Genomic DNA, 12,015 nt, shown 5'->3' with positions numbered 1-12,015 from the left:
CCTCTTTGAATTGCTTTGCTGAATGATGAAAAGCATGACTTAAAGGTCCCATGAAGTTTTTTTATATGTAAGTATCAGTATTATTTGTTTTAAGGATATCTATAAGCTAGTGTGCTGCAAAACAGTGGCGAATTTTGTGTTTATAAGATATAAAACTGATATAAAGATGTAAAGCTTACAGTTTCACTTCCGTCTAAATGGATCAACAGTTTCATTCACGTCAACTCACACTACACTTTCTCAGCACATCATAACCAATCAAATGCTCTCTATTGTCTGACATGCCCCGCCCCCTTTAAGACACTTTTTAATTGATGCACTTGAGCTCAACCACTCTCACTAGCAGAGCTATGATAAAACAAAACGCTATTGGCTGTTTTCTTTAAAAGGGGAGGGGCTACACTGTGGCTGTTTCTGAATTCCAAGAACGCAGAGAACAGACTTGCGTTCTTGTGGCGACTGGTCTTGCCAGGTGTCCACGGAAGAACGAACTCAGGAGACCACGAGGGCAGAGAACACGTACTTTGAGAAATGAGATGCTGCCTTCTTCCTGACCTTAACGTGTTTTAAATGGTAAATTATTTAAACATTACAGCATTCATTCAACTATTTATTGTTTTTCCCCTTTTCAAAATATATACTCTGCATAAAAACATTATAAATATACTGTGCACAATATAAATAAAACAGATTTTAATAGGAATTTCAGTAAACAAACACCCTTAATGTGTTTATTCCTTTAATAAGATGTCCATGGTTTTGTTTACTTTCGGCGTTTCATTTAGGGAAACTCCTGAGGTAAATAAGTGATATCTCTGACCTTTAATAATACATCTAAATAAAATGCTGCACTTCCCACCTCCAATTGCAATGACTTCTGGGACTTCCAGAGCGAGTTCAGTGCTCAAGTCACTCATGTTGCGGTTCAAGATTACATCTAACATCGAATAAAAATGCACATTTCAAAGTACTTCATTGGACCTGGAACAGCAAACATCTGAGAAAGCTATTCATTTCCAGACTGCAGTCCAATAAACAAATCAGTAAATGTAGATCATTTAGGGTAAAATAATAATAGTTATATCTATGTAAAGAGCTACTTTAACTTATTATTAGATATAAAATAAGAAACAAATCAAAAATAAAATCAGACGGATGGAAAAAGTCGATTTTCAAGTATTAATATCAGTATTCAAAAAGGGCAGATTGGTTGATATTTCAGCACTACATGAGTGGACAGCGACTGCTGAATATTTGTATCATCGATAAATTCTACTCTCTTGTTTCTCTGACATATTCATTCATTTTCCTTCGGCTTAGTCCCTTATTTATCAAGGGTTGCCACAGTGGAATGAACCGCCAACTTATCTAGCATATGTTTTATGCACCGGATGCCCTTCCAGCTGGGGAACACCGTTACACTCTGATTTACACACTCATGCACTACAGTTAATTTAGTTAATCTAATTAATCTATAGTCTTTGGACTGTGGGGAAAACCAGAGCACCCAGAGGAAACCTGCACCAGCACGGGGAGAACTCCACACAGAAATGCCAACTGACCCAGTTGGGACTCAAATCAGAGACCTTCTTGCTGTGAGGCCACAGTGCTAACCACTGAGCCACAGTGACGTTTGATAAGGTGTTGTGAGTAGTTGCTAAGGCATTGCTAGGGTGTTTTGTGTGGTTGCTAAGATGTTGCTAGGTGGTTGCTAGGGTGTTCTGAGTGGTTGCTAAGTTGTTGCCAGGTGGTTGCTAGGGTGTTCTAGGTCATTGCAAGGGTGTTGCTAGGCTGTTGTTGCTAAGGTGTTCTAGGGTGTTGCTAGGTGGTTGCTAGAGTGTTCTGAGTAGTTACTAAAGTGTTGCTAGGAGGTTGCTAAGGTGTTCTAGGTCGTTGCTAAGGTGTTACTAAGTGGTTGTTAAGGTGTTTTAAGTCATTGCTAAGATGCTTTAGGTGGTTGCCAGTTGGTTGCTAGGGTGTTGCTAGGTGGTTGCTAAGGTGTTCTAGGATGTTGCTAGGCTGTTGCTAAAGTGCTCTAGGTCGCTGCTAAGGTGTTGCTATGTGGTTGGTAGGGTGTTCCGAATAATTGCTAGAGTGTTTTATGTAGTAGCTAGGATGATATTAGGTGGTTGCTAGGGTGTTCTGAGTGGTTGTTAAGGAGTTACTAGGCAGTTGCTTTGGTGTTCTAGGTCATGGCTAAGGTGTTGCTAGGTGGGTACTAGGGTGTTCTGAGTGGTTGCTAAGTTGTTGCTAGGTGGTTGCTAAAGTGTTCTAGGTAGTTGCTAGGCTGTTTGCTAAGGTGTTCTAGGTTGTTGCTAAGGTGTTGCTAGGGTGTTCTGAGTGGTTGCTAAGGTGTTGCTAGGTGGTTGTTAAAATTTTCTATGGTGTTGCTAAGGTGTTCTAGGTCATTGCTAAGGTGTTTTAGGCCATTGCTAGGTGGTTGCTAAAGTCTTCTAGGTAGTTGCTAGGCTATTGCTAAGGCGTTCTAGGTCATTGCTAAGGTGTTGCTAGCAGGGCCGGAGTGGGACTCCTTTTCAGCCCTGGAGTTTCAAGCCTCAGACCGGCCCACCTCAGTTCACGACTGACTATATTAAAATAAGGTAATTTCCAAATCAGTTTCTAATGACACTATCACGTCTTTTTTGAGAAAACAACTGCTTTAGAACTTCAAATGTTCAACAACCCTAACAGTATTATATGTCCTAACAATAAAAATGAAAAAAATAAAAAAATTAGTTACTGAAACGAGGATCGAACCCGGGTCTGCGGGGTCGAAAACTAACGTGCTAACCACTGAACCACAACAGCTGTTTAGTGAAAACTGACCAAGTTAAATCGTCATTAGCCTGCAGGCTGCAACCTGCTCACTGAGCTGCGAGAAAATAGATAAAAAGAGTAGAGCTGCGGTAAAATAATGAATAAAACGGCTGTGGTCAAGTAAATAACTTAGATAAATAAATTTAAAAAGTGTGACTGCTGAGAGCAACCGATTCTGGAGCTAGGGATACCGGCCCTCGCGGCCAAAAAACGGACCGGCCCACCGGGAATTCTCCCGGTCCTCCCGATTAGCCAATCCGGGCCTGGTTGCTAGGGTGTTCTGCGTGGTTCCTAAGGCTTTGCTAGGTGGTTGCTAAGATGTTCTAGGTTGTTGCTAGGGTGTTCTGAGTTTGATGGCAGTTGCTGAGCATTGCTATGTAGTTGCTAAGGTGTTTTGAGTAGTTGCAAGGCAGTTGCTATCATAAATTTTCATAGTTTTAGTATGAATTAGTATGTTGCTAGCATGTTTCTAGCATAAATTAACTTGTTGTTGGCATGTTTTAGTATGAATTAGCATGTTGCTATCATGTTTTTAGTACAGTACAAACTAACATGTTGTTAGTGTGAGTTTAGAATGAATTAGCATGTTGCTAGCATGTTTCTTGTAAAAACTAGCATGTTTTTAGCATCAATTTAGAATGAACTAGCATGGTGCTAGCATGTTTCTATAGATTAGCATATTGCTCATATAGAGTGGTATGTTGTTAATATGTCCAATGTAAAGTCAATGGCAGTTTTTTTTATAATGGTCGGTTGCTAGGGTGCTGTGTGGCTAGTAAGTTGAAAGGTCATCAGTGATTGGCAGATTGGTAGAGTTAAATGAGCACAAATTTAAGTCTCTATGACAATCTGGCACAAAGTTATGAGGTCATAAAATTTTGTCCAACGTTAAGTCATGAAGACTTTTTTGAGATTTCCGGTTCAGTTTTGGGAAAACCATTAGTTAGATCCATTGAAAAAGATATAGCAACTTAATTCAGTAATTCAGTAGTTTGGAGTCTGGAGTTAGTTTGATGGTTGTAGTGTAAACGGTCTAGGAGGAGATGTGTTCCTAAAATAGTCTAAGAAGAAGAAGATGCAAGAATAATACGTCTATGAAGTATGACAGTATGTCGGCTTTCTCAAGCCACCATAATAATTCTGTAACTCTAAGTAGCTTGACTATAGTGTGTTAATCATGATCGGTACAGTCGTTTTTTTTCTTAATTTTTATTATGTTTTTGCAATACAGCTGTTCATTTTTTATAATACAGGATTGAAACTGGCTTTATTTAAGCTCTGCAATCATTGAAATATTAGATTAAACTTTAAAGCAGAATGTTAACACAGAGGATTTAAATCTGCGATAATGTCTTAAAACAAAAAAGTTGAGCCACATACAGTATACCGGCTCACAATCTGAAGAGCTGCAGGATTTTTAGAGCATCATTATGAAGGAGAGCAGAAAACAGAGGATCAGAAAGCTTTTAGTGACTCTTCCAGCTTCGTTATTTACAGAGCTCTGCTTGTTACTTTTAGCATCATCATACAGGAAGTTCTTGTCATTTTTACGACTTTTATGATTGGAGCTCTTGGTGATGCTCTGGATGAAGCCTTCAGTGACGCTCCGCAAGACACTTTTATTACTGTAGTGCATGGAGCTCTGGGTCACACTTTGGACGAAGCCTTCAGTGACGCTCTGGAAAACGCCCTCTTCACTGTCATACATAGAGCTTGTGTATGCTCTTTCTTCACTGTCATACATAGAGCTCTGGGTGGCGCTCACTTCATCATTACACAGGTCTCCCTTACAACATGAGGAATCCTTTTCAGTGATAGATAAATAATCACAAAGGGATCTAGAAGCACAGCCTTTTACAACTACTGCCTCGCCTTCAGAAAGTTCTAAATAAGAAATAAAAGCAGGTTTAGTCAGTATGAAATGTCCATTGGCGTAATAGAATTGAAAAGTTGTTAAAACTTAAAACAATAAGGTTGTTTTAGTTAATGTTAACCATTAGTTAGTTTTTTTCCAACTGTTTACACACGTTCACCTTTTTTCTACTCACAATTCTCAGAACTGCACACACAAAATGCAGAATGCCTCACACCTCCTTTAAAATGTAGACAAATGTTGTGATAATAAGAGATTTTTTTGTATGAAATTTGTGCCAAATGCAGAGAATGGTGTGTAGTGTTTTGAAAAAAGTGTGTTGTAAATCTGCAATTTGAGTGTAAAGCAGGAATTGTGCTCGTAGTTTAGCAGAATTGGTTCAGAGGGTTGAGGCATCAGTTACATGTTGTAGTCATTGTGTCTGAAGTACAAGTAATTGTGTGTAAACAGCTAATGTGGATGGGTGGAAAACCCCTTTTTTACCAGAACAGTTCAGTGTCTCATCATCTTTATGATGCAAAAGATTAGTAATTATTATAGTTTTGTTTTTTTTTGTAGCAGTATTTAGTGGAGGAGTCAGAAAGCCAATTGCAGATTAGTAAGGAAAGTGGAGACTAAATGGTTGAGTTTTTAGGCGTTTCTTGAAGACATCGAGTGACTCTGCTGTTCTGATGCAGTTAGGGAGTTCATTCCACCAACTGGGCAGATTGAACGCGAGAGTTCGGGAAAGTGATTTCTTCCCTCTTTAGGATGAAGGCGACGTTCATTTACTGAACGCAAGTTTCTGGAGGGCCTATAAATCTGCAGAAGTGAGAGCAGATAAGAAGGGGCGCAGCCAGAAATCGCTTTGTAAGCAAACATCAGATCTTTGAATTTGATGCGAGCAACAACTGGCAGCCAGTGCAAACGGATGAGCAGCGGAGTGACATGTGCTCTTTTAAGTTCATTAAAGACCACTCGTGCTGCTGCGTTCTGAAGCAGCTGAAGAGGTTTGATAGAGTTAGCTGGCTCGCACTGGCCCTGACAGTTTCCACTGTCGGGCCAGTGCGAGCCAGGGCTTTAATCGGCCCGGGAGGTTGAGCAGTGAGGCTGAAATCATGTCGCATTTCCACTGTCAGGCTGGTAGCTCGCAGCGCGTCATGCAAACCCCACCCCCAGAACGTCCCCCGAGTCAAAACGTCACACAACCCGCCCACTTCAGCGGGAATCAGGCAGATAAAGCAAACCATAGCATCATCACGAAACGAGTAAAATAAAGACATCCGAAACAAACAAATGACCCGTTACTGTTCCGCATTACATTATTTGTCTATACACACAAGCCTGTGTGTTTCATTCATCATATTCATTTACTCACTGACCGACTGTTGGCATCGAAATCGAGTGGTGTTGCCACTAACGGAGGGAACCAGCGCAGTGAGCGCACCAATCCATAATATAAAACCACAGAAATTCTGTTAATAAAGACACAGAAATGAAAAGACTAAAGAAAATGTATTTTTATAACATCCTCGCAGCAAAGAAAAGCAACTTATAAATTAAAACTTTATTATTTTATGCAACAGCCTTAAGGGCGATCATACGCAAAAAGACCCCGGCCTAAAGGGCTAGATGTTTTCTTTCCCTTATTTATTTATTTGTTTAGCTCATACTCGTGTGCGATCGGAAAGCTATGTCCGCACTCCGCCTCTCCTTTCACTTCGCCCCGAAGCCCAAGTTGGCCCTCTTTGGCCCAAGGTATTTGGCAGGCCAAAAAAGGCCGGCCGCTGGCCCCAAGAAAGCCACGATTTGGCCCGATTAATCGTGGTGGAAAACGCGACTGGCCTTGGCTCGCCCTGGCTCGCTCGCTTTAGTGGAAACACGGTTAGTGACTGGTTAGTGATCAGTTAAGAAATTAGTGTTTGCACAAAGTGTAGCATTTTGATTGGTTGTGTTTGGAAAAGGATTGCAAGTTGCTTTGTTAGATTTTTGTGTTTTAGGAAGAGAGTTGTGTGTAGTGTTTTGAGAAGTGTTTTATACAATTTAAAGGGAGTTCAAGGCTGAGAAATAGTTCATGGTTTTGGAGATTTGAGGTGAAGTTTTCAACCCGGGCTCATTGTGGAAACCTAGCCCCGCGGACGTTTCTGCGGACCGAGATTTATGTCCCGGGAGGTACGTATTCGAGTGTTTTATTGTTTTCGCGGATCCGCGAGAGGCCGCTGTGCGCGCTTTTTCGCGTCTCGGGAGCGCGCGGCGTTCGCGCCCGTGCCGTTCTCGCGCGAAAAGCCACCGGATCGGAAAAAAAAAAAAGCAAAAGCCCTCGTCTTCGATTTCGACCGCGTTTTCGGATCCCGCCGCGTTCTCGCCCTTATTTTCCGGATTCCGTTTTTCATCTTACCTGATTTCCGGAACCCGCTGTTCCCCGGACTCGATCCCGATCGTCATCCACCGCGGCCTCCGCTCCGCTGACGCAACACTGTGAGCTAGGCGGACAAACTGATTGCGTCCCTCCACTCGGAGGCAAGCCGTCGGCCGGCGACACGAAGAGGAGGGGCGGAGCGGTGCCACACTGCCCTGCAGCATTCCCTCGAAAAATACCAAACGCAGCCTTTACGTACCTCCGGCCACGTAGATCGCGGTCTCCAGAAACATCCGCGGGGCTACGTTTCCAGAATGAGCTTGGGTTGGAAGTTTTGCATTTTGAGTGAGAAGTTTCAGAAATCATGTGACAAGAAAAGATTTTGTCTGTAAGCAGTTGGAAAAAACTGTAATACAGTTGTTTAATGTTAGTTGATGTTAACATATCATTAACTATTGTTAACAAGCATGAATATGGATTTTAATAATGCATTAATAAATGTTGAACGATGGTAATTAAACGCTGTACAATTATTGTTTGTTATTAGGTCATGTTAGTGAATGCATTAACTTTTAACAACAAAAACATTCAGTAAAAATGAACAACTAATACTATTTTAATATCATATCTGTTTTAAGTTTCTCACTTGTTACTGAAACGCATCGGTCTTCACTCCCGGAACAGCTCATAATGTTTGAGCAGCTGCTGCCATCACAAGAGTAACATATCAGTCCATTGGGCATCAAAGTTCTGGGATCTAGAAGAGCGAAACAAGTGTTGTTGTATTTTATTTCTTCTACAATACAGCATTTAATAAAACAATTTAGCTGCTTCAAATCTTAAAAGAAATTCTAGTCTAAACCTCCACCTCCTTTTGTTGTCTGACTGATTGTCAAATTAGTAAAGTACAGTACAGTACCTGGAGCATCTCGGGAATTACAGAAGGAAGTGTGACAGCAGGAATAAGATGACTTTACAGGGCCAAGATTCATGGATCCACTATGACAGTCAACAGCACAACCTTTAATCTTCTTTTCTATATTAAAGTAACCTAAAAGAGCATGTGAATAATAGAGGAAAGATTAGTTTAGCTGAGCAATATTTTGTTGAAAATTTATTAAGTGAAAAACTACATTTAAGATATCATCTTACTGCCTCAAATCTGTGAAAAATTCAAGAAAATGCTTTCATTTTCACAAGTTGGGTTGCTGTAACATTTGACATCTTACAGATTGAAAGAGTAAATGGTAACACTTTATAATAACTGCACTCTATAAATCATTTATTAAGCATTAGCAAATAGTGAATTTATTATCTGTTAAGCATTAACTCTACATTGACAGATGTTAGTAAGCAGTCTATAACTGCAGCTACAAATTATGTATTCTTGACTTAAAAGCATATATAAAATGCTTCATGATTTTACTTTTATACTTTGTTAATTATTTTTTCATCACTAAATTAGTTTTTGATTCATTTACAAACCAGTTATTTGAGAGTTGTGAGTGGCTTTTAAAGAGGATCTAGAATGCACAAGTAAATGATTAATAAACTATTCAAATTACATTCATATCTTATTATTCAGGCATATTTAATAGTTACTTTGTTTGTTAATAAATGCTTTATTAACTCCACTTCATGCAGTTTTGTGGCCTAATCTAAAGTGAGGACTATTTATGCTTTATAAATCCCTTTTAAATGACAATTAAAGGCTCGGTTATATTCTAAAGAGGAAAAAAGAAAATAAAAGACTTTAATGATTTCTATTCGTTTGATTATACACCAATGAAATTGTATCGAATGAAAAATCTTTGCAATCTTATGTAAAATAAATTTTAAGTACAGTTTAACTATCGCTAAATAACATTGAAATGTTGTATTCTAATATATTATTATATTGTTGTTGTTGTTGTTTTGAATTTTATGTCATATTTTGACACTTAAAATTACTTTACAGTAATTTTACTTTTTAGATAATATTGCAAAGATGTATAGTTTATTTGATACTGAGCCTTTAATTGTCATTTATAGGGATTTATAAAGCATAAATAGTCCTCACTTTAGTTTAGGTCACAAAACTGGATGAAGTTGAGTTAATAAAGCATTTATTAACATACAAATGAACATAAATGGGTTGTTTTTCTACCCAATAATTGGTTATATTTACTTAAATAATAGGCTAATTTGATTCACAAATGTCTGCAAAAGATGACCCAGCAATTGCGTTGGTTTGACTGAAGTCACTGAAGTATGGTGGGGGATGTGCAGCTTTGATTACAGGTGTCCAAAAGGTGCTAGTAAGAAATTTTTTAATTCAGAAAGATCTGTTATGAATATAAATCTCATTTTAATCACCTGAAAATGCAAAGCATCTGCGTTTGTTACACTATTTTCATTGCATTTAAACAAATTGGTACATAATATGTGGTATATCAGTCAGCCCCTGCTGTGAGTTGGTTTGACCCTAAGGGCTGGGATTAAACTACCTAAGACTGTGAAAATAACCCCCAAAAATTACCCAAATGCCTCAACTCAAGATTTGGGTAGAAAAAATAACCTCATATTTTTTAGAGTGTATTATTACACTCCAGTGCAACTTTTTAGAAATGGGATGCTAAGATGATAATAAATGCTGGAAATGTAAATGCAGATACATACTTTCATGCATTATGGTAATGTACAAAGATTTAACCCTCTTGGGAATCTGTGTTAAAACAGTTAGGTAGATGTTTTGGGATTTAATATCTCTCTCTCACCCAGGATATGCCTTTTAGGTGACAAAACTGAGGTTCCACATGTTACAAATGATGAGTTCACCCTTATAATTTTGGGCATTACTACAGCAGCACATATAATACTGAAGTTTTGGAAAGATATTCAATGCCCTACACTTAAATTATGGATGGAATCTATGATTGAGAATGTATCATATGAGAAAATGTTGGCCAAAATGATGATTACAAGGAAACAGATACTGTATGTGGGAGATTTTCATTTCTTCACTTGAAATATAAATTTTTCTAACTTGTTATGCTCTGTACTATTATTACTATTATTTTTAGAATTTATATACTTTTGTTACTGTATGTCAAATTATTTATTTATTTTCTAAATGTATAAACTTGTATTCATTTTATATATTTGTATGATATTGTATGTTATATCAAGAAAAAAAAACTAATAAAAATCTCTTTAAAAAAAAAAAAATAATAGTAGTTTCAATCCAACATACTTTACTTACCAATTTGTGTCACTATTCTTGCACTCTTGCACGTTGAAGCTGTCCTGGGACAAATCACTAATTTGTCTACGCAATAATCCGTCATGCATTCATAACAGTAAAGAGAGTGCCCTGAGGAAAAAAAAAGGATATTTAGAGAGAAAGAGAGACAGATCCAGTGATCTGTATTTTTATTCCATTATAAAAAGCAATCTGTACCTGCAGTGAAAAGAACGAACAGAAGGAAAGCTGAGATTTGCAGATCCATCTTTGATCAGAATGAAGACAAAATGCCATTGTTTCTGTTTCAGTGCTCATTTTATGTATGATCAGAAAGGGAGGGACTTGATGAGAAAACAAAAATGTAACAAAAATACTGCAAAATAATAAACCAAGATCATTTAAGTACAGAAATTTGCAGGAAAGATAAAGGCAAATTTACTAAAAAAAAAACAACGCTGTATAAGTACCTGTTATAGAAGTTAATAAAAACAGCAGAGGTTGACAAAAAAAAGTGTTATTTTCAGTTATAATTTTTCACTATTTAACAAACTGGCATTGTTTTAACCAGTAACAACCCAGTTCAAGTCTATGTTACAGTATGTTAAATAGTTGATCAGAAACTAGTAAACTGCATCTCTTTTCTGATCACCAGCTAGACCAGCAATAAACTAGTACTAGACCTCAACAAACAGGAAACTCTATAAAAAAATAGGTCAGTGTTTAGGGGGTTTAACAGTCTAGTTTAATAGGACCAGTTACACCTCAGTTTAAGGTACAACGTATACCACGAGAAAATCATGAGAAATCAGTCCTTCATTAGTTTCCATTCTTCACTTACGTGTCCTGTATTGCTGAGATGACATGAAACTGATTTTTGAGGAAGCTCTGGTGGGATTTTTGTTTCTAGTTAGGGCTTTGTGTTTTAAAATGATGAATTGCAGTGCAAGTCTGAACATGTGAATGTGGTATGAATGAGGAAGGTGTGTGTGTTTGTGTGTGCGCCAGTGGTTGTGTGGTATCAGTGAGCTGGAAAAACAATAGCACTTCTCGTAAGCGTCTTGAGCTTAGATGATGCAATATGTTTGCTAACAGTATATGAGAATGCTATTTCGCTTAAAAAAGGCAGAGTACCCTGTGCTGTTTAATGACCTATTGTTATTTATATTAGTTTTTAAAGCAATACTTTATTACTATATAAAAAAATCTAAACAGATGAATGAAAAAGGCGTACTACAAAACCAAATGGCATAATTGTTGCAGACAGTGTTCCTTCATATCTGAAAAGTATATATGTTTTGGTGTCCTTATGAAAATATAATACTGTGTATGTCCCTGTTTTAAGTGTTTTCTTAAAAGGCAATATATTATTAGCACCAATTGACATGCTTGTGATACTGTATATGAAAAAATATAAATAAATAATAGTATAAATAATATACGTCTGTGCATGCAAATCACATTTATAATTATATCACAAAATTTCATATACAACATACAGTTGAAGTCTGCATTATTAATACCCTGTTAATTTTTTTCTCCAATTTGTGTTTAACGGAGAGAAGACTTCTTAAACACTTTTCTAAACATAACAGTTTTAATAACTCATCTCTAATAACTGATTTATTTTATCTTTGCCATGATAACAGTAAATAGTATTTTACTAGATATTTTTCAAGATACTTCTATACAGCTTAAAGTGACATTTAAAGGCTTAACTGGGTTAATTAAGTTAACTAGGCAGGTTAAGGTAATTAGGCAAGTTGT

The 12,015-nt window shown here is 37.5% G+C and overlaps 1 protein-coding gene across 1 annotated transcript; it reads right to left on the bottom strand.

The window, feature by feature from the left end:
• Window positions 1-4,021: 4,021 nt before the first annotated feature.
• On the bottom strand, window positions 4,022-10,647 carry LOC147838723 (uncharacterized). The gene is made up of 5 exons (XM_087300672.1): window positions 10,468-10,647; window positions 10,270-10,380; window positions 7,948-8,079; window positions 7,675-7,785; window positions 4,022-4,701 (listed from the first exon to the last, which is right to left on the bottom strand). Exons 1-5 carry the CDS (start codon window positions 10,514-10,516, stop codon window positions 4,235-4,237), a joined length of 870 nt encoding a protein of 289 aa, XP_087156798.1. The 5' UTR covers window positions 10,517-10,647; the 3' UTR covers window positions 4,022-4,234.
• Window positions 10,648-12,015: the final 1,368 nt, after the last annotated feature.

The sequence above is a fragment of the Danio rerio genome, chromosome 21, assembly GCF_052040795.2.
Source record: "Danio rerio strain M-AB ecotype USA chromosome 21, GRCz13ab, whole genome shotgun sequence".
Taxonomy (NCBI): domain Eukaryota; kingdom Metazoa; phylum Chordata; class Actinopteri; order Cypriniformes; family Danionidae; genus Danio; species Danio rerio.
The sequence above is the reverse complement of the archived record's forward strand: the minus strand, read 5'-3'. Positions and strand labels throughout refer to the sequence as shown.

Excerpts from the sequence above, each read along its gene's own strand:
- LOC147838723 (XM_087300672.1), bottom strand. The coding sequence starts at position 10,516 with ATGGATCTGCAAATCTCAGCTTTCCTTCTGTTCGTTCTTTTCACTGCA. Across the intron at positions 7,786-7,947 it reads TAATTCCCGAGATGCTCCAG|ATCCCAGAACTTTGATGCCC; the intron begins GTACTGTACTGT and ends TCGCTCTTCTAG. Across the intron at positions 4,702-7,674 it reads CCGATGCGTTTCAGTAACAA|AACTTTCTGAAGGCGAGGCA; the intron begins GTGAGAAACTTA and ends TTTCTTATTTAG.